Below are 22,072 nucleotides of genomic sequence, written 5' to 3' on the forward strand. Positions count from 1 at the left end.
GGGCGACGGAGCAAGACCTTGTTTCAAAAGAAAAAAAAAAAGATTTATACACTTCACCCAGAAACTTGACTTTTAGTAATCTATCTTACACAGAAATACTCTTAGGATTCTATCCTACAGATATTCACTATTTGCCATTTCCTAAAATAGGCAACAACCCCCAAATCTTTCTCCCTAGGTCCCTAGAGGAATGGTAAAGTTACAGAACATATCATCTACAGTATGTGGTAATTTATTAATTAATGAATGAGGACAATCCTTATGTACCAACATAAAAAGATCTCCAAGACCCATGTTTAAGTGAAAAAAAGCAAGGAGCAGAATAACATATGGAAATAAGTCCTATTTTTAAAATTTATTTACACATACATTAAAATTATAACTTGTTCAACCAAATAAAAAAACAGATTGGACTTCATAAAACTTAACTTTTGTGCATCAAAGTAAAATAACAAGAAAATAAAAAGACAACTACAGAATGGGAGAAAATATTTGCAAATCCCATATCTGATGAGGGATTAGTATCTAATATATATAAAGAATTCTTACAACTCAACAATAAAGAAGACAATGAAATTAAAGAACATGCAGAAGACTGAAATACATATTTCTTTCTCTAAAGATATACAAAAGGCCAAAAAAGCACATGAAAAGATGTTCAACATCACTGGCCATTACAGAAATGCAAATCAAAACTGTAATGAAATACCACTTCACACATAGTAGGATGGCTATAATGAAGAAAACCAAAAAATAACAAGTGCTGGCAATGATGCGGAGGCACAGGAAACCTGGACAATTGTTGGCAGGAATGTAAAATGTTTCAGCCATTGTGGAAAATAGTACTGCAGTTCCTCGACGAAAAAAAGAAACACTGAATCACCATAAAACCCAGGAATTCCAATTCTAGGAATACATACAAGAGAAATGTCTGTGCACAAATGTTTACAGAAGCATTATTCATAATAACTAAAAGTGGAAACAACCCAGAAACTACAAAGAGGTGGGAGTTGCACAACATTCTGAACGCATTAAATGCACTCAATTAATCATTTTAAATAGTGAATTAATGTTGTGTGGATTTAACCTCAATTTAAAAATTACATCTTGCAGTTTTATATGAATGCATTTGTGTATTATGGTGTAATCAGAATTATTTTTATTCTTAAAATATTACAAAGTATGTCTGTAAAGTGGCAAGTCAGTAAATATCAATGATTCAATAAACAAGAGCTTTTTGTTTTTTTGGGTTTTTTGGAGACAGAGTTTCACTCTCATTGCCCAGGCTGGAGTGCACCGCAGCCTCCACCTCCCAAGTGCAAGTGATTCTCCTGCCTCAGCCTCCTGAGTTAGCTGGGATTACAGGCTTATGCCACCATGCCCGGCTAATTTTGTATTTTTAGTAGAGACAGGGTTTCTCCATGTTGGTCAGGCTGGTCTTGAACTCCCAATCTCTGGTGATCCACCCCCCTCAGCCTCCCAAAGTGCTGGGATTACAGGCAAACAGTAGCTATCTTTAATCCTAGCACTTTGGGAGGCAGAGGCGGGCAAGCTCAAGAGTTTAAGGCCAGCCTGGGCAGCATGGTGAAATCCCACCTCTATAAAAAATGCAAAAATTACCCAGGCCTGGTAGTGCGCATCTGTAGTCCCAGCTACTCGGGAGACTGAGGTGGGAGGATCACTTGAGCCCAGGAGGTCAAGGCTGCAGTGAGCCAAGATTGCACCACTGCACTCCGCCAAGATTGCACCACTGCACTCCGCCAAGATTGCACCACTGCACTCCAGCCTGGGCAAAAGAGCGAGACATTGTCCGAAAAAACAAAAACACATTAGCTATTTTTCTGGCATCATTCCTTAAGGTAAGAAGGTTTTGTTCCTTGCATGTGATCTTGTATATAATACAAAAGTAGCTTTTGCAAATTTATGTTGGCTAAAATATTATTAAAAAATGACAAATAGGATGGTTAAAACTTGTCCTAAGTTTTAAAATATTCTAACTAAATTTGCATTTCAATTTGCAGGACTTATCCCAAAGACTTTGGTGTCTGACCAACCAGTTTCATACTAGCTATGTGACAATGGGCAATTTACATAACCTTTCTACATATGTCAATATTTTCACCAATAGAGGCAAGAATACTTAATTAACATGAATGTTTAATGGAGAATATTTATCATAGAGCCTGGCAAATATAGACAATGTAAGTTATAACCATAGAACCATACTGTTACCCAATTCAACTTAAAATTCACTAACGCATTCAATAAAAATATATCTATTACCTACTAAACACCAAGATGCTGGAATAGTCTAGATGAAAGGCTATTTCTAGATGCTGGAACAGTCTAGATGAAAGGCTATTTCTATCATTCAGTAGTATGAAATCAAGCTGATATGGGGGCAGGGAAGAGGTAGTTAGATGTCCTGAAGGAGCATGGTTGAGAAAAAAGTAGACAGATGAAGAGAAAAACAGTTACTGAAGAATCCAGTGAGACATTAATGTGAGCAAACTGACTGATGTAGAACATAAATTAAAAGAAAGAGAAAGGATACTCCACAAATGACTGAGTTTAGGCATTGGACTATTTATGGTTTAACACCACCTAAGTAAAAGATCTTTGATGCATGTTCACAATTTTCATTTTATAAATACTTTTAAAGTTACGTTTTCTATTAAAAATAATCTAAGATTAGAACTTACTGAAATCCTTGATGGTGTAAATAAGCATAATATTTTGGGTTCTGACTACCTTTTGGAATATAATTTAACACTGATCACAGAAAATTTATAATTAAAAGTATAGGTAATTGGCATATTGACTGGAAAGGGGCATGAAAAAACTTTTTAGGGTAATAGAATTGTCCTATATTTTGATTACACAGACAGACACATTTGTCAAAGCTCATTAAGCAGTACACCTGAGATCTGTGCATTTTACCGTTTAATTAAGTGTACCTTAATTAAATAATTAAAGATACACACATGTATACACACACACACACACACCATATTGATAGATACACTCTTTTTAATTTTAGGTAACTGGTCCTCAAAGGCTACTGAAAAGGCAAGAGAGATACCTATTAGATACCGTAACAATTTAAATGAGGTAATATAATATCTAATCCATTGATTTGCTCTCAACTCACCTATGGATTGTTTCATTATAGGAAAATTATATTCCTAACTGTACAAATTCATAATTCAATTTGTTCATCTATCCAAGGTGATATACAATCTTAATTCTAACTTCATTTGTCAAATTCTCTAAAACAAAGATATGTGAAATGTATCTTATATTTAAGAATCTCAGATCTTTGGAAGATGTTTCATAGGTGGTAGCTAAATTTATAAACTCTAATTATAGATTAGCTTTACTTAATTCACTAAATCCACTAATGATTTTTTAAAATCTTTGTATCTCATTTAAATCATCTATACTACTCTTAACACTACTCATCCACCCACTCCCAAAAAACTTAAGCTGAAATAATAAACTTTACTTTAGTTGAGAATACTAACTAACTGGAGAAACTAGCTAAAACCACTAACAAACTCTTAGCCATATATTAATTATATTAATTAAAATATACTAATAGGTATTATGGCAATGCTAGCAGTAATGTGTCAACATACAAAAGACAGGGAAGGATGTGAAGAACAGCACAGGTAGATTTTATGGACCAGGACTATAAATGGCACTCATCACGTCTACCCTTATTTCTGTTGGCGGAACCCAGTCACAAGCTCCACTGACACGCAAGGAGACTTGGGAAATGCAGTCTCTGTCAGCTAGCCCAAACTCTAAGAAGGCAAAGGAAATACGTATTTTGGGTGGAGATCTAGCCATCTTATCACACTATAGTGGCCCAGCAGAGGTCTATCAAAATATTGATTCACAGAAGACTAAAGACAAATTTACAATGAAGGTTTTGTAACTTATCTGCAAAGAAAAAGCCAGAACATGTTTTATTGTGGAATAGTTCTAAAATTGCTTATAGATGAAAAGAACAAAAACAAATATTTAAATCAGTCACCTCTAAAATAGTGAAAGGCCAAAAATTGCATTTCAGAAATGAAATACCACTCTGGGAAAGCTTTCTGTTTTTACATGCATTCCTTTCTAAATTCTGTCGGCCAACAGTTTTACAAGTCATCTTTACTCACACAGTCAGCTCACGACATACAGAGTCAATCTGAGGCTGGGGAAAAGGGCAACAAACCTTCCCTTAGACCAGAACAGAAGAAGGCATAGCAAAAATTGTCTATTTCTTATAGGACAAAAAGAAAAAAAAAGTCTACTACCTTATTTGTCAACTCCCTGGGAGATAAAAGGTACAGAGAGAGTGGTTCAGAACCACACTTCAAAAGTATGATTTTTGCTTGCTTTGAAAAAAAACACAAAACACAAAGTGCTGTTTTGAAATGGGGTCTCTCTCACTTATCTTTACAAAGCTCTCTCCTGAAATCAGAACTACATGCCAAAACAAGGAACACAATTTTATCTTTGAAATACTGGTACATTTTTGTTTCTGCTTAAAAGGGCTCAGGGATCTGGAGGCTAATTAACCTTCCATATTGGATATTATAGCATTTTCTCAATGAATGAAAATAAAGACAATATTATTCTTCTCTTTACTACTATATTTCTGAGTGAATAACTTGACTTGAGATCCCAAGAACCTTCATATTTTAGTGTAGTTTCGAAACTACTGAAGATCTTATTATCCAAAAAAGGTACTAAAAATAACCTAAGAAAGCTTTAATTATCAGCAATCCCATTTCTCTCAAGAGTGAGGTTTACATCTTTTTAATACGACAGCCTTCAGTAATGATATTTTCAATAATGTAATATCTAATAATATAGAAACAAAAATTCAAAGAATGTGTTCACGCTTTACAAAATTCTCTCTCTGCTACTCAAAAGGTACTATTATCTTCTTCGCATAGCAGATGAGAAAATAAATATGGTAAGACATATTACTGCATCAGCTTAATAGTAGTCCTTAAGACTTTGGTGTCTGTAAAATTAATTACCACATTACGATTAAAACTAAATTATTTTGATTCAATGAATTTGGGCTCTTCTCTTTTGTGATACACCTTTCAAATACTATATTACAGCTATGCCTTCAGCAAAAAATAAAATTCATTAAAACTCAATTCAAAACTCATAGTTTGGTGGGTTTCCAAAAGCAAAGTATGAAAACACCAACCTCCCTGTGGAGTCTTCTTTGACACCCCCAGGCAGGCTTGTTTCTCCCCTGCAAGCCACTTACACTTACCAGGCTAGATCATGACTCTTGGCCTCATTTCCTTTTGTGGACTCTGTAAGGCAGGTGTATTAGTCAGGGTTCTCCAGAGGCAGAGAACTAATGGAATAGAGATATACGGGGAGTTTATTAAGTGTTATCTCACACGATCACAAAGTACCACAATAGGCCGTCTGCAGGCTGAAGAGCAAGGACAGTCAGTCCGAGTTCCAAAACGGAAGAACTTGGGTCCAAGGGCAGGAAGCATCCAGCACGGGAGAAAGATATAGGCTGGAAGGCAAGGCCAGTCTCTCTTTCCACACTTTTCTGCCTGCCTACTTTCTAGCCACGCTGGCAGCTGGTAAGATTGTGCCCACCAGATAAAGGGTGGGTCTGTCTTTCCCAGCCCACTGACTCAAATGTTCATCTCTTTTGGCTCACCCTCACAGACACACCCAAGATCAATACTTTGGATCCTTCAATCCAATCACGTTGACACTCAGTATTAACCATCGCAGTAGGTATCATGTGCACTTATATTAGGCTCTTCAGTGCCAATCACAGCGCCTGGCCCAGACTGAGTACTTATTAAATGTCAACCAATTGAATGAATGGTTAAAAATTGAATAAAAGGCTTTTAATTAACTGTATTATTAAGCCAAAAGATGAAGGCAGTAAATGATAGAAGGGGAAAAAATAAAGAGTTCCAGAATAGAAATGAAAATGGTTACTTCTGTGCCTGACCCTAGATAGGGAAGTCATTCCTGTGCCTGTTTTATGTACTAAGTTAAAAAGCTGAACAAAATTGTCTCTAACATCATTTCCATTTCTAAAAGTATTTTTTTAAACAATGAAATGGTCATAATCCTATGTATAAATATTCATACAGAGGCCAGGCACAGTAGTTCCTGCCTATAATCCCAGAATTTTGAGAGGTCAAGGCAGGCGGATCACTTGAGCTCAGGAGTTCAAGACCAGCCTGGGCAACATGGCAAAACCCCCATCTCTACCAAAAATACAAAAAATTAGACGGGTGTGGTGGTGTGTGACTACGGCCCCAGCTACTTGGGAGGCTGAGGTGGGAGAATCACTTGAGCCCCAGAGGCGGAGGCTGCAGTGAGCCGAGATCTCGCTACTGCACTCCACCCTAAATGACAGAGTGAGACCCCCATTTCAAAAAAAACAAAAAAAGAAAAAAAGATTCACATAGACTAAACATCCCTCAACCAATGTTCACTGAACTCACCAGATAGTCAAAGTTTTCTCTCCCCTCTGAAAAACATACCGTCTGAGCAAAGGCTCTCAAACTCGAGTGGGCCTTGGAATTAACTGGAGCATTTGTTAAAACACAGATTGCCATCCTCTTCTACTACCCAAGAGTTCACAATTCAGTATGTCTGCAGTGAGACCCCAGAATTTAGAGACCTAACAAGCTCCCAGGTGACACTAATGCTGCTGACCCAAAGACCCACTTTAGAGAACCACTACTCCACGGGACGCACCCGCTCACCTCTTTTCCTATCACCGAGCTGTCTGATTACCAAAGGTCAGGTTCCCAAACCTGTATACTCCAGTTGAAATTGTTTATTGTACTTACATTAGCTAATTATCACATAAATGTACAAAAGGGATTCATTTTCAAGTGACCTGTTGAATTCGATGTGAAAATTCTGTGAAACATTGGGAGACAGTCATAAAAATCTTGGATTTTGTATTCAAAGTTCCTCCCAAGTATCTTTAATTTTTCAGTCCCACTAAAAGTAAAAATAGTAGGTGATGAACTGCATGGTGTTAAACATATCAAGGGCACAATGGACATGAGGAAATCTGGGAGTGATAGACATGTTCATCATCTTGGTTGTGATGATCTTTTCTTGGATGCGTGTATGTGGGATAAAATATATTAACGTCTGCTACTTTAAAATGCAACAAAAGGTGGATGGATATTACAAAACCATGTATAATGAAATAGTAACAGAATCTAAGTGGTGAGAATATAGCTTTTCATCGTACCATTCTTTTAACTCTTCTGTATTTTAGAAAAATGTCAGAAGATAGTCGGGAAAAATTAGTTTATAATCTTTGACCAAAAAAAATCTGCTTATAAGATAGTAGTTATTATGTGACTCCATTTTTTGCTTATGTATGTCTGTGTGTGTGTTTACAGAAGTATATGTATGTATGTGGGCATATCATTATGTATGTTGCATATTCATCTGTGCCCTCTTCACCAGATCTGTCCTTCCAATTCACTTAAAAATACTCAAGTCTTTCCTATCCCCAAACAATACAAAACAAACAAAAAACAAACCCCCTCAAATTCTCATCTCTCTCTTCAGCTACTACTAGGTCACTTTTATTCCCTTTCAAAGCCATTTATTAAAGAGGGAAATACATGTTCTGTGTCCATGTCTTCACCTACTCCGTTATGGCTTGTGTCTGAAAGCTCCAGCAAAATGGCTCTTGCTCAGCATACCAATGATTTCTATGTCACTAGAGCAAATGGACATTTTCAATTCTCATCCCCTATAGAATGCAAAATATTAAATTCACCTACTTTTAATTAAATTTGAAATGAGGGAAGGAAACTTTATTGTTATGTAAAACAAGCTAAAAAAAAGACTTCATTTCATATCCATCGGCCAATTAAGAATATGAAAGGGGGAAACTTAAGGATGAATAAGAAAAACGAAAAAAAAGAGAAGATAAAACTATAGCTCAAAGAGTAAATGTCATGTCTATCCTTCATTACCCAATTAATTTTACTACATTTTGAAATTTTAGTTAGCACAGTAATCATTCACATTTCTTCAACTGGCTTAGTCATATCGATAGAAGCTTTATCTATCTATAGAAGCTCTATCTTAAATGGGTCTTTCAAACCACCTATCTATGTAGAAATTATTCCCTGAGTTATAACAATAACCAGAGAACTAGGTCCCTAAGCATCAGACAAATCCGGCTGAGTATCAAAATTAGTACAGAAACCACTTCCTAATCTTCAGACAGGGCTCCCTCAAAGACTTGCACAGCACACCAACAGAATGTACCATGGCATCTCCAAGCCCTTCAATGATTACAGTGTGTCACGTGACACAAAATTCTGCAGTAAAATCAGCTCCTTTAAATACACTCCTGTGAACTGCAAAATAAATTTCTTTGTAACATGGGCCTCAGAGATGAAAGACAGCCTTCAAATTTGAGACTAAAATGTGCACAAGAATTTGAATTCGAATTGTATTGAAGTTGCAGAATGGTGGTTCCCAAACAGATCACCTTTTGTATGTAGTACCCTCATGTTTTTTTTTTTTTTTTTTTTTTTGAGACAACAGTCTCGCTCTTTCGCCAGGCTGGAGTGCTGTGGCACAATCTCGGCTCACTACAACCTCTGCCTCCCAGGTTCAAGCAATTCTCCTGTCTTGGCCTCCCAAGTAGCTGGGACTATAGGCGTGTGCCACCACGCTGGCTAATTATTGTATTTTTAGTAGAGATGGGGTTTCACCACGTTGGCCAGGATGGTCTCGATCTCTTGACCTTGTGATCCGCCCACCTCAGCCTCCCAAAGCGCTGGGATTTACAGGCGTGAGCCACCAAACCCAGTCTCATGTTTCTTATTTGGAAGTTGAACATGCATTGGCTAATCAAAGAATTATGGTAACAAACATTCTACCACAGGCAAAAACAGTAAAAGTGTATGTGAAAAGAGTTACAGCAGGACTTTAATTAATTAATTAATTTTCCTCTAGTACTCATCTGTAACCTTGGTCCCAGATGGTGTTACTGAAATACCACGGGTTCGGTCTAAGACCTGCTATTCACCACACAGACAGCCAGTCGCTGAGACAACACATATTGGTAACAAAAAACGCTTTAATCAGGCACTGTAGCCAAGGATCAGTCTCAAATCCATCTCCCTGACCAAAATTAGGAGTTTTTACAGCAGGGAACAAACGTAACAATGTATGGGAAAACAGGAACTTGGGAGGGCTAAGGAAGTAATCGGATGAATGAGAGGCCTGGTGTCTCACTGTCTGGACTCTATCATCTGGTGAGTTTCAGTTCTTTGATACTTTTTGACAGGCCTGGGGGTCCTTTCCTGAGGAAGGAACTCAGATGAAACAAATACAAGTTTAAAGCTTTAGGACCAGAAGGGTCAATTTCTATGTTTATCCAAAAACAAACAAACAAACAAAAAAACAAAACTGTCTGTGGGACTGTTGGGTCAGTTTCAATAGCAGTTTCGTGAAGCTTCCTTTCTTTATTCTTGCTGTCTATCCTCCACCTACAGGCCAGTGTGCTAAATGATTGTGGAATAAATGAAAAGCAAATTCATTTATTCCACAAACAATCATTTAGGACATCCAATGTGCAGGTCTAAACTATCCTAGGCTTGAAGGAACATAGAGTAGGGTTAACGGTAATATGATTATTGAAAGACTTTATTTTAGCCTAGCTTTTCACACCAGACCTTTACACACAGTAGCATTATCTGGCTATTTTTTTTCTTTTATTGTTCCTTATTCCATCATTGGTGTCTGAAATTTGGCTATTTATAAAGGTTAAATTTAGTTTTTCACTTACCTTTAAGTTCCAATAACCAATGGAGGTAATATGAAGAAGAAAATAGGTTAAACTCAATTATAAGAAAGGAAGCAGAATAACTTGATCACAAACTAGGCACATACTCCCGAAAATCTAAAGTGATTGTTTAGTATAAAATCTAGATTCAGGCCAGGCACAGTGGCTCATGCCTGTAATTCCAGCACTTTGGGAGGCCGAGGCGAGCGGATCACGAGGTCAGGAGATCGAGACCATCCTGACTAACACAGTGAAACCCCGCCTCTACTAAAAATACAAAAAATTAGCCGGGCATGGTGGCGGGCACCTGTAGTCCCAGCTACTGGGGAGGCTGGGGCAGGGGAATGGCGGGAACCCAGGAGGTGGAGCTTGCAGTGAGCCCAGATCGCGCCACCTTACTCCAGCCTGGGCGACAGGGTGAGACTCCGTCACAAAAAAAATACATATATAGATTCAAAACTGTTCTTTTTGGATCACAAACCTCTTTGGAAATCTAACCAAACCTAAAGACCCAGTAGTAGGCAGCTTCTGACAGGACTTCCAATAATACCCACCTCTTTGTATTCCCAGTCTGTTTAATCTCCTTCCCTTGAGTTCTGGCTGGACCTAGCAACTTGCTTCTAACACAGAGAATATGACAAAAGTGAGGGATGTCTCTTCTGTTATTACGTCACCAAAGACCATGGCTTCTGTCTTACTAGTGCTATCTCTTGCCCTCCTACTTGCTCTCCTTTTTTGAAGCAAGCTACCTTGTGTGAGATGCTCCATGAAGAGACCCACGTGGCAAGGAAGCAAAGGAGGCCTCCAGCCAACAGCTCACAAGAAACTGAGGCCAAGAACCCCAACAAGGAACTAAATCCTGCCAACAAACAGGTGGGCTAGGAAGTGAATCTTCCCCAGTCAACTTGAGATGACTACAGCCCTGTGAGAGGCAAAGCTAGAGGACCGGGCTAGGCAGCAGCTGGATTCCCGACCCACAGAAACTGTGAGACAATACATGAATATTGTTTTAAGCTGTTAAATGTTGCCATCATTTGTTATACAGAAACAGATAACTACAACAAATCGCCTTTTTAGGAACGTATGTGTGTGTACAAATTCTAGTACACATTGTAGGGAATTTGGAAGTCTCTCTCAAGTTCGCAAACAGAACTCCTAGTGACCCAGGGATTCCAGATTAAGAAACTTCTAACATGATAAACTTCAAACAATACGCACAAAAGGCCTATAGGAACAATTTAACCATGCTATGAGGCATAACAAACATTAGAATGCTTTCCTTCCATAAAGTATTAAGAAAGTTAAATGACTTCCAATATACTGGTATCTTAGTACCAGTATTATCAAAGGTAAAATCAAACCAAGTGGTACCAAAACATTATTTTTGAATACAATATTTCATAGGTACTGAAGAATGATAAAATAACTGAGACACTGTCCTCAACTTTGAGGACTTCACTATCTAGTTGGTGATACAAACACAAACACACACACGCACACACAAAATAGCTATCGTAACAGCAGTACAAATAGAGATTTACAGATAGTATCCGCTCATGTACACCGTAAAGTGACTTTACTGAATTTTAATTATAACATAATTAAAATAAATACCTGTACTGTTTTTCCAAGTCCCATGTCATCACCAAGAATGCACCCTCTTCCATGGATGTAGTGTCCATAAAGAAACTGGGCTCCTTCTCTTTGGTAGTCTCTCAAATACCTATTGATGGTGTAAGGAATAGAGTCTCCATCGTCAGAGAATTTAAAAGCAACAGAAGATGATGGAAATTTTCGGTTTGGGAAATAAGGTTTTTCCAAATCTTCATCATCAAATATAAGATTCCTAGGGCAATCTTTAACAAATTTTACTTCTTGAAGCTGTTTAAGAGGTATTTTCCTTTCTTGAAAATCTGAATATACGACAACTGCAAATGACTTGCCATTTTCATCCACTGTGACAGATTTTATGCTTGCTTCACAAAGTGTTCCATTATCTGGAGAAGGGACAAGACATCTTTCTCCTGGATGCCATACGTCTGCAATAATAAAGAAAATAAAGTTTCCAAAGCTAGTTTATAAAGTGACACCTCATTTATCCACAGCTATGAGAAAAAATACATACCTCACATAAATGCCTTTTCCAAAAAACTGGAACAAGATAAATTATAACATGTATAGATATTTTCCTAAAATATATTTTCAGATATTCTCCTATAATAAACAGAATAAAGGGTACATACTTTATTTCCAGTGGCTCCTATCCTGGCTGTGTGTCATCATCTTCCCTGGAGTTTAAAAATGTACATTCTTTAGACACCACCTCTGGTGATTCTTATTCAGTGGATAGGGGTCATGGGCATCTGGTTTTATTGTTTTGTTTGGTTGTTATTGTTGAATTCAAAAGATAATTCTGACGCACAGCCAGGGTTGAGAACCACCGACTAAAATATTCTTGCTGACTCATGAACATAGATATACATATATTTCATGATATGGTAGAGTAATTGTGAATAGGACTTGGTAATGAGTAAACTAAAATCCTCTGGACAGCAATGCTTTGTGGTTCATCTGTCTGCTTTTTTATAGTTATTCCATTGCCTTTCTCTAGAAACAGCTGTTTCTTTTCACTGCAATACTGCTGCTTCTAAACCTTTACTTTAACCACTGCTTGTATACAGCTAACCACAGGAACCTCCAATTCAACTACAGTGATGTCACAGCTTTTTCTCTTCTGGGTTTTGAATAATTATTTGAAGAGATGAATTCTAAGATCTCTTTCTGCTAAGATCCTATTAAAGAGTATTACCTCTCTCTATGAACTTATTCTGTGATTAACTGTGTAGCTATTTTATTTTCTCAGAAAATACACCACTATGAATGAGGAGGGAGTCTGTAGAGTATACTACTGATACAATTAAAAGTATCAAAAAAAAAAAAAACTAAGTAAAATAATTTTCCAAATGGAATTTCTTATGGCAAGAATCCAAAATAATTCTATGGCCACAAATACAAGAATACTAGGAATTATTTTTCTTATACATTTCTCACTGAGATCAGATAACCACTGGCAGTTTCCTAGGGTCTTCCTGATGACCTTGAGTTAGATTTTTATAACATTCAAGATTACAACATGACATGTTTATACTATCTAAAGCAAGAATAGTTCATTATGTTCCTCATCCATCAGTTGTTCCTCAAAAGTAAAGCCACTAACTTTGATGAGGTTATTTTACCATAACAATAATGAGTACACAAGGAAAAACGTTCTCTCCCACTCTAATCTCTGGATCCAAACTGTTGACAACTGTTACACCATTCTAAAAGAGTGTTTTAATGTCAAACTAAAGCCTTGATCCACTGTACAAATAAAACAACATATAGGTCAACGGGCCCTATGTTCATAACAGTACTATTTGCACCTTAAAACCTAAAGCAACCCTTACACAATTCTTACCCCATTACATACTTTTCCCATTATGTGTTTGCCTGCCCTATCATTTTTTAAGACTTATTTTATTATCAATTATTCAACACGTGATTTAAGCACAAATTATTCACCAAATATTATACCACATAATGGGTATAAAATGAAGAAAACTAATGTCAAAAATGATGGTGACTAATAGTCTTCCTGCATCTCATTAATTGGCATCATCATCTAACCAACTTTTCAAGGTAGAAAACCATTAGTCAGCCCTTAAACCTCATTTAATATTACTCCTTACATCCAATCCGTCAGAATGGCCTGGTTTTACTTCAAAAATGAATCACTCTCCTCCATGCCACCATCTCTCTAAAGCAAAGGCTGGCAAACATTTTCTGTAGAGTCAGTTACTAGCTATTCGTTACTTTAGATTTTGTAGGCCATACATTCTCTTGCCCTTGTAATGCAAAAGCAACCAGACAATACATAAACAAATGGGCACAGCTGTGTTCCAATAAAACTTTATTTACAAAAAGAAGTGTCAGACCAGTCTTAGCCCACAGGCAGTAGTTTGCTGACCTCTGTCTTAAAGCATGCCACCATCAACTCTCCCTAAATTATGCCTAACCAGTCTCTCTGCTCCCAGTCCACCTATTTAGAGTAGGGTACCCCATTATTCTCTATCTCATCATTTTATTTTCTCTGTAGCACTTACCATAACATTTAATTATCATGTCCACTTGTTTTTGTCTTTTTCTTCCACTAGAGAGTAATTTCCTTCCCAAGAAAAAGTTTGTACTGTTATAAATTTTATCCCCAGGACCAACACAGAGTCACACAGCAGACATTCAATGAACATGTGAACTTATTACACATTCTTTTTCTTTTTTTTTTTAGACAAGAGTCTCTCTGTCGCCCAGTCTGGAGTGTCATGGCACAATCATAGTTCACTGTAAACTCCAACTCCTGAGCTCAGCCATCCTCCCGCCTCAGCCTCCTGAGTAGCTGGGACTACAGGTGTGCACCAACATGCCTGACTAAATTTTTATTTTTAGTAGAGACAGGCTCTCGCTTATGTTGCCCAGGCTGGCCTCAAACTATCCTCCCGCCTCAGCTTCCCCAAAGTACTGGGATTACAGGTGTGAGCCACCGCGCCTGGCCTATTACAAATTATCTATCTCACAGATCCTTGATATCTTGCGAGAGAGAAAACTAAAAAGTATATAAACATATACATAACTGTAAAAAGTGCATTGGAAGAAGAATGCTATGAGAAGAGAGTATTGAGAAATGTAATTTAAAAGGGAAAGGGGTCTAAGAACTGTATTTCAGATAAGTGTACAGCAAATGCAAAAAAAAAAAAAGCCTTAAGGGAATCACACAACTTATTGGAGTATTTTTGGTTTCTGGGTTTGGGTAATTTCTAGAACGAAATAAATTCAGTTAAGTTTGAGTTAGAAATGGAATCTCTCAGTATCCAAACTACAGAACAACCGCTTAAATTGTGAGGATTTCCTGTTGGATTTAACAGTGTTAAGTCTCCTATAATTTAATGAATCGAAATCATTTGTTTTGGCTTAAACTGATTACCAATTCAATTCATTCTGGTGATAGGGTCTCTCTCTCCCTCTTTCACTCCAATGGCCGCCTCGCTATTCCTCAAGCATGTTCCCACCTCGGGGCCCTGCAGCTTTCTGCTCCTTCCACCAATAAATACCAGAGTGACTAGATCTGTCAGAAGGAATGAACGTCCCAGTCACCATAATCTCCACTCGGCAGCTTCATCTATTTATTTTTAGCTGTCCGTCTCCTATAGGTATTTACATGTGTGGCCCCTGAATTACAGCGTCATCAATTCCTAGACCTCAGAATTCAGGCTTGTAACTTGCCCTCTCTGAGCTTTAGCTCTGAATTCATCTATTTAATGAGATCGATATCTTCCTCAAAGGAAAGCAAGTAGTTAAACAATCAGCATATTGCTGGGCTCAGGAAAATCACTCAATACCTGGTAGCTTTTGTCATACAGCACAATTATTAATGAAAGCTATTCATTAGGGTGCCAGAAGGCATCCCAGATGACTTGTGGTAGATTATCACACCTTCTTTAAACCTCCTATTTAAGGCAGAATATAATGCCCTGACTCAATAGGCAATAAACCTCAATTGAACTAAATATCTCAACCTTCATTTACCTACCTACAACCAAACTTCTGCCATTCACTAACAACTGGGCATACAAGGATAAAGAATGAAAATAACGTTTACTGAGTGCTTAATATGGGCCAGACGCGGAGTCATATAAATGCTTTGCGTATTGTTCACGTCATTTAACAATCACAAGAACCTAGTAATGAACCCAGTTTTACAAAGAGGAACCTGCCCAAAGTTGCTCAGCAAGTAACTGTCAGAGACAGCACTAGATCCCAGGGGCTGACCCCCGAGTCCAGGTTCTCAACACTGAATCGGAGATTTGGTCCCAGGCCTGCAGAGGGTTCACAATCTGCAGCTGTCACTGAAGAGGCTCTACAGGGCAAAACCCCAACCCGAAGTGCACCGGCGAGAACTGGTCCAACGCGACGCAGCAGACCGGCCTCTGGATAAGGGGCGAGCGCGGAGCTGGTACCTTTGCCTGCGGTTTCCGCGCAGGGCTGTGGCGCCGAGGGATCCATCCGGCCAGGGGGAGGGGCCGAGCCCGGCTGCACGTAACACCCGGAAGGCGGAGGACAGCGAGGTGGCGGGCCGGTGGGCCAATGGCGGCCAACGCCACTTCCGGTCGCCCTCCGAACATCGCTCTCCGGCAACCCGAAGCCAGTGGATGGTGGAGGGGGATCCTAGCTAAGGTAGCGACTAAGGGGACCTAAGGAGAACGAGAGGCGACGTCCGGAGCGGCGGCAGAGCCACGGGACGCTGTGTGAGGCTGGCAAGGCGGTGTTCACCTAGGTCTTTCAGGCTCCGCCGCCGCCGGTGGAGGACAGGAGGCCAGCATTGCGACCTCCAAATCTCCTCCTCGGGATCTGACCTCAGTCTCCTAACCCCCGCAACTTCCAATCCGGCCTTGGAAAATCCCGCGAGAACGGGCTGCCGATTTGTCACTGGGATCTCGCGAGAACGAAATCTTCTTTTCCGTGGGCGGAGTCATCTTCCCGATGTCTCGCCCCTAGGAGGCCTGTAGCAGGAAGGCCCGCGGGAGTTGCAAGTGTCGCGAGGTTTGAGGTCGCTGGGTGGGCCGGGCGCTGAGCGACGCGGGACATAACTGGGGGGCTGGGGAATGCAGTGGCTGTAAAGGGCCACTGAGGCGGTGGAGGCCTGGCAGAGGGCGTCCCGGCGGTCGCGGCTTTCGGCCTCTCGGTGGAGCTTGGTTCGTCCGTGGTGGCGCCGCACCCCAGGAACTTCCAGGAGCCAGTCCCTCCTTGGAGAGCTCCCCGGGACACCCACAGGTGCCAAGTGAAACTGGCGCGTTTTCTTGGATCCTACACTTTATAGTGAATCATAAATACTTTAAATACAAAGCCAACAACATTTGCTGGAAATAAACGTAAAAATACTGTTAAAGTGTAAAGCTTTCCTCCGTCCCTCTGACGTTTCTGGCGGTTCGTTGAACGCGGGGGAACTCAGCCGTCTGCTCTGAGCCCGGAGCATCTTAGGGCAGCCCCGCCCACCCGCGAGGTGCACGAAGTACACGGCCTCTGACGCTCCCAGGCAGCGCAGATAGACGGATCCATAAGTGGCTCCCGCGCTTGTTAAAATTTGTATTTCATGGATTGAGTGAAATACCTGACGGGGCCTGTATCCGTTCCCTATTGCCACAATAACCTATGACCACAAACTTTGTGGCTTGAAACAGCACGAATGTATCATCTTGCATTTATTATCTCGCGGTTCTGTAGGTCAGAAGTACTACCTGGGTGTCACCCTAGCTGCACTCCTTTCTGGAGACTCCACAGGACAATCCTTAGCTTGCCTTCGCCAGCTTCTGTCAACATTCGTTGCCTTTGGCCCCTCCCTCCATCTTCAAAGCCAGTGATGTGCCATCTCCGACCCTTCCATCCTCAAGTCTACCGCTGATGGCAGCTGGAAAAGATTCTGAGGGCTCACCTGAGCAATCCAGGATCATCTTCCTATTTCCAGGTCTCTGGCCTTGATCACATCAGCGGAATCCTTTTGCCATGTAAGCTAATATATTCAGGAATTCCAGAGATTAGGAGGTAAACATCTTTGGGGGATCATTATTCTGCCTACAGTAGTGTCTTAAGAAAACAATATGGCTGTTTGCTCTGCAAATAGATCTCAATTATTTGGCAGATACTAAAAACTAGTAGGATGTGTTCATAAAATGCTTCATTTAAAATATAACTTGTTTGGTTACCAGCAGGTAGTAACTTTAAGCCTAAGTGAAACATCTAACTCAGCCATCTCTGTGTGAGATGTTGGCCAGGTCACTTCTCTGTGTTTTCTTGTCCTCACCAATCACCATAACAGTGAGGCTAATAATAGTAAACTACCTAAAATGGGTAACTGTAAAAAATAAGATAATTAAGTAAAACTCGTAAAACAGTGACTGGTCATAGTAAGGAATATATGTGTTGTTATTACTGTTATTATCAATGGAATGCATCCACTTGAAAGTTGCATTCTACATAGACATTATATCAGTTTAATATTTTGGCTAATAGGCCGGGCTCGGTGGCTCACGCCTGTAATCCCAGCACTCTGGGAGGGCGAGGCGAGCAGATCACGAGATCAAGAGATCGAGACCATCCTGGCCAACATGGTGAAACCCCGTCTCTACTAACAATACAAAAATTAGCTGGGCGTGTGATGGCACGTGCCTGTAGTCCCAGCTACTCGGAGGCTGAGGCAGCAGAATCGCTTGAACCCGGGAGGCGGAGGTTGCAGTGAGCCAAGTTTGCACCACTGCACTCCAATCTGGCGACACAGCAAAAAACACTACTAATTATAATTGTAGTTCTTTTTTTTTTTTTTTTTTTGAGACAGAGTCTCGCTCTGTTGCCCAGGCTGGAGTGCAGTGGCCGGATCACAGCTCACTGCAAGCTCCGCGTCCCAGGTTTATGCCATTCTCCTGCCTCAGCCTCCCGAGTAGGTGGGACTACAGGCGCCCGCCACCTCGCCCGGCTAGTTTTTTGTATTTTTTAGTAGAGACGGGGTTTCACCGTGTTAGCCAGGATGGTCTCGATCTCCTGACCTCGTGATCCGCCCGTCTCGGCCTCCCAAAGTGCTGGGATTACAGGCTTGAGCCACCGCGCCCGGCCTATAATTGTAATTCTTGATTCTAACATACACCCTGATATTGGAAATCTTAAAATCTAGAAAAATCTGCTTCTTGTTATTGATGGATTGTATCTCTTTTCACATTGTCTCTAAAATCAAAATGCAAATTGACATTTTAATCAAGCTTATTTTTTTCCCCTACAACTACCAGGGAAGAAGTTTGATTTTTTTTTCCCTCTCTGAAATGACTAGTTGTGTAATTTTGTCTTATTTTTCCAGAGGTCCATTGAGTTAAGATGTAGCTCTTGACAGAGCTGACCTCTAATTAGAAGTGATAAGCAAATTCAGAAATAAATATTGGTTTAAATGGAAGGTATCATCTGGTTGAAGGAATACCCTTGTGACTAACAAAAGAGGAGGATACCTCATTTTCTGAGTGTTTATTATTTAACCTCACTGCTGTACTTATAATGTATACTGAAGCAGAAATAATCATGACATGAAAGTATGTCCTAGTGAACTAGTTGCCTCATAAAATTAGACATCCTCAAATATTCCTTCCCCCACCTAACAGTAGCTTTTGTCTTTGCATTGACATTCTTATGTAGGTGCTGATATTGTGAACATCTACCACTGTCAGTCCAGTCACTTCAAAGTTAAACTGAATATCTCGTAAAATATTACGGAATTCCTATAGTTAATATGTGTGATGTTGGATAAATCACATAAATGAACTGAATCACATACAAAACTTTTGGCAAAGGAGGATCTAGCAAAAATTAAGCCAATTATAACTACAGAAGAGAAAAAAATAACACAGATGGTGATAACACAGCCATTTCAAAAGAGGCTCATGGAAGGAAGATTAAACCCACCAATAATTTGCCAAAAAATAGTCTCTCTTTATCTTCACACTGCAAAAGTCAAATACATATCTGTATGTGGTTGACAGATCTCCAGAATTGTGAGTTAATCTAGCAAAAAGGCTCCAGAAAAAAATAGATGTGAAACTCTTAAGACAACACGAGAAATTAAGTCTTTGAGTTTCAGTTAGATGATTTTAGGTCGCAGCATTTCTCCATTCATACATTGTTCCAGCCAATGGAAAAAAAAGAAGAAGGAAGCAAAGATGAGTGAAGGCAAGAGAAAGAAGATAAAATAGATCTGTTCTTCCTTGCCACAAATAACCTAAATCTTAAAGTTTAAAACTCAACGTTGCACAACAATGTGAACGTACTTAACACTATTGAACCATACACTTAAAAATGGTTAAGAAGGTACATTTTATATAATGTGTTCTTTTTTACCACAATTATAAAGCAAAACACAACAAAAAAGCTCCGGCCAAAGAAAGAAAAATTTGAGGCTTGAACGAGGTATAGTGAAAGATTATATAGAGTCAGTGTTAGAATATTCAGCAATACCATTTTTACTTCATAGACTCAATAGACTCAGATAATAGAACATTTAATACCTCATGTCAGATAAGTATAAAAATCCTGCAACGAAACACCAAGAACTACTGGTTGAAATATGTTTATAAAAACTCTCAAGATGTAAAAGCAAATGGTTATACACTGTTGATGGGAATGTAAATTAGCACAACCTCTATGGAAAACAGTATGGCGATTTCTCAAAGAACTAAAAATAGAATTACAATTTGATGCAGGAATCCCACTACTGAGTATCTGTCCAAGGGAAAGTAAATCATTATGTTGAAAAGACACCCACACTTGTATGTTACCACAGTGAAGTTCACAATAACAGCTTCATGGAATTGATCTAAGTGTCTATCAAGAGGTGACTGGATAAAGAAAATGTAGTATATAAACACCTTGGAATATAATGCAGCCATAAAAAAAAGAATTAAACCATGTCTTCTGCAGCCACATGGATGGAGCTGGGCGCCACTATCCTAAGTGAAATGACTCAGAAACAGAAAATCAAATGCCACGTGTTCTCACTTAAAAATGGGAACTAACTAATAGGTACATATGGACACGCAGAAGGAAATAATAGACACAGAAGACTCCAAAAGTGGGTAGGATGGGAGAGAGGTGAGGGTTGAAAAATTATCTATTGGGAACAATGTTCACTTTTTGAGTGATGCACACTGGAAGCGTAAACCTCACCATTATGCAATATATCCATGTAACAAACCTGCACTGTACCCTCTGAATCTATAAACATTTAAAAAATAAATCTCAAAATACATAGCTGAGCTTTCAAGAAGCATGTGAAATACTCATGGACCAAAAATAAGGAAGGAACTGAAAACTAGTTTATTAAGATGGCACTTACACCACTCCTTTCCTGGACACATTTGTCTGGCTCAGTTACAAAAAGGTCTGAATTTTAACAGGCTTGTGGGAGCAGAAGACATGGTCTTAAGCTCCCACAACGTCCCACATTGAAACAGAGCCTGTCATTTGAAATCAGAAAGCTTGCAAGGTGAGCTAGAAGAAAAAAGTCTGGACAGCAGAAAAGGAGGAGGATGAAGAAGGATTTGTCTATCTTGGCATGGGACTTTTGAAGGGATATTATTAATTCCGTCTGAAATTTTGAAACCACAGCTATGTCCTCAAATTTAGGATTTGAATGTATACAATCTGCATCACCTAGGAAACCCCAAGCCAAGATAATAGCATAATGTAGTGCCCGGTTAATTGCATCTAGGTTGCTAGAAAGAAGCACGCACATCCTTTCTAGAGGGAAACGTTAAAACAAGGACTCCTCAGAATTTCTGGAGATAAAGTCCCATCTAACAACTCACAACCCTAAAGCTGCAAAACATACACAGAAACAAGCCATCATGAACAAGGGCCAGGAGAGAAAACAAACAACAGAAATAGAACCCTAGAAATTTTAGCTAATCGAAGTAATCGATAGAAGGGGTTTATAAAGTGTGGTTAAAATACATGTTGATATTTTTAAAAACCGAACTGAAAAGAAAGGAAACAGAAGGCATTGTTAAAACAGATTTTTTTTTTTAAAGAACCAGGGCTTCTTAAAATAAAATTGATTATTGAGATGGAAAACTCAATGGTAACTTAAAGAGCAAATTCAACATACCCTACTAGAGAATTTGTGAACTGAAAGATCTAAATAAACAATCCAAAATGCAGGACAAAAAGGCCAAGTAGAAAACATAAGAGAAAGGTCGAAAGAAATGGAGGCTAGGAGGCAAAAAATGAAAGAGTTGGGGTAGCTCAAAATATTAATATACAAAACAAGCTTTAATGCAAAAAGCTTTAGGGACAAATTAACTACATAAATGATAAATGGCTTTTTTTTTTTTTTTTTGGAGATGGAGTCTTGCTCTGTTGCCCAGGCTGGAGTGCAGTGGTGCAATCTCAGCGTACTGCACCCTCCCCTGCCTCAGCCTCCCGAGTAGCTGGTACTACAGGCGCATGCTTCCACGCCCAGCTAATTTTTTTGTATTTTTAGTAGAGACGGGGTTTCATCATGTTACCCAGGCTGGTCTCGAACTCCTAAGCTCAGGCAATCCACCCACCTTGGCCTCTCAAAGTGCTAGGATTATAGGCATGAGCCACCATGCCCAGCCTCTTGGTTTTTTTTTTTTT

The 22,072-nt window shown here is 39.3% G+C and overlaps 1 protein-coding gene across 1 annotated transcript in view; it reads right to left on the minus strand.

Annotated features, from left to right (window-relative positions):
• Positions 1-16,357, minus strand: part of ERCC6L2 (ERCC excision repair 6 like 2) — a 136,830-nt gene extending 120,473 nt beyond the window's left edge. Inside the window, 2 exon segments of the mRNA XM_017871507.1 lie at positions 11,447-11,871; positions 15,883-16,357. Coding sequence (XP_017726996.1) covers positions 11,447-11,871; positions 15,883-15,928 — 471 coding nt within the window. The 5' untranslated portion in view covers positions 15,929-16,357.
• Positions 16,358-22,072: the final 5,715 nt, after the last annotated feature.

The sequence above is a fragment of the Rhinopithecus bieti genome, unplaced genomic scaffold, assembly GCF_001698545.2.
Source record: "Rhinopithecus bieti isolate Rb0 unplaced genomic scaffold, ASM169854v2 scaffold_6063, whole genome shotgun sequence".
In the NCBI taxonomy this organism is placed as follows: domain Eukaryota; kingdom Metazoa; phylum Chordata; class Mammalia; order Primates; family Cercopithecidae; genus Rhinopithecus; species Rhinopithecus bieti.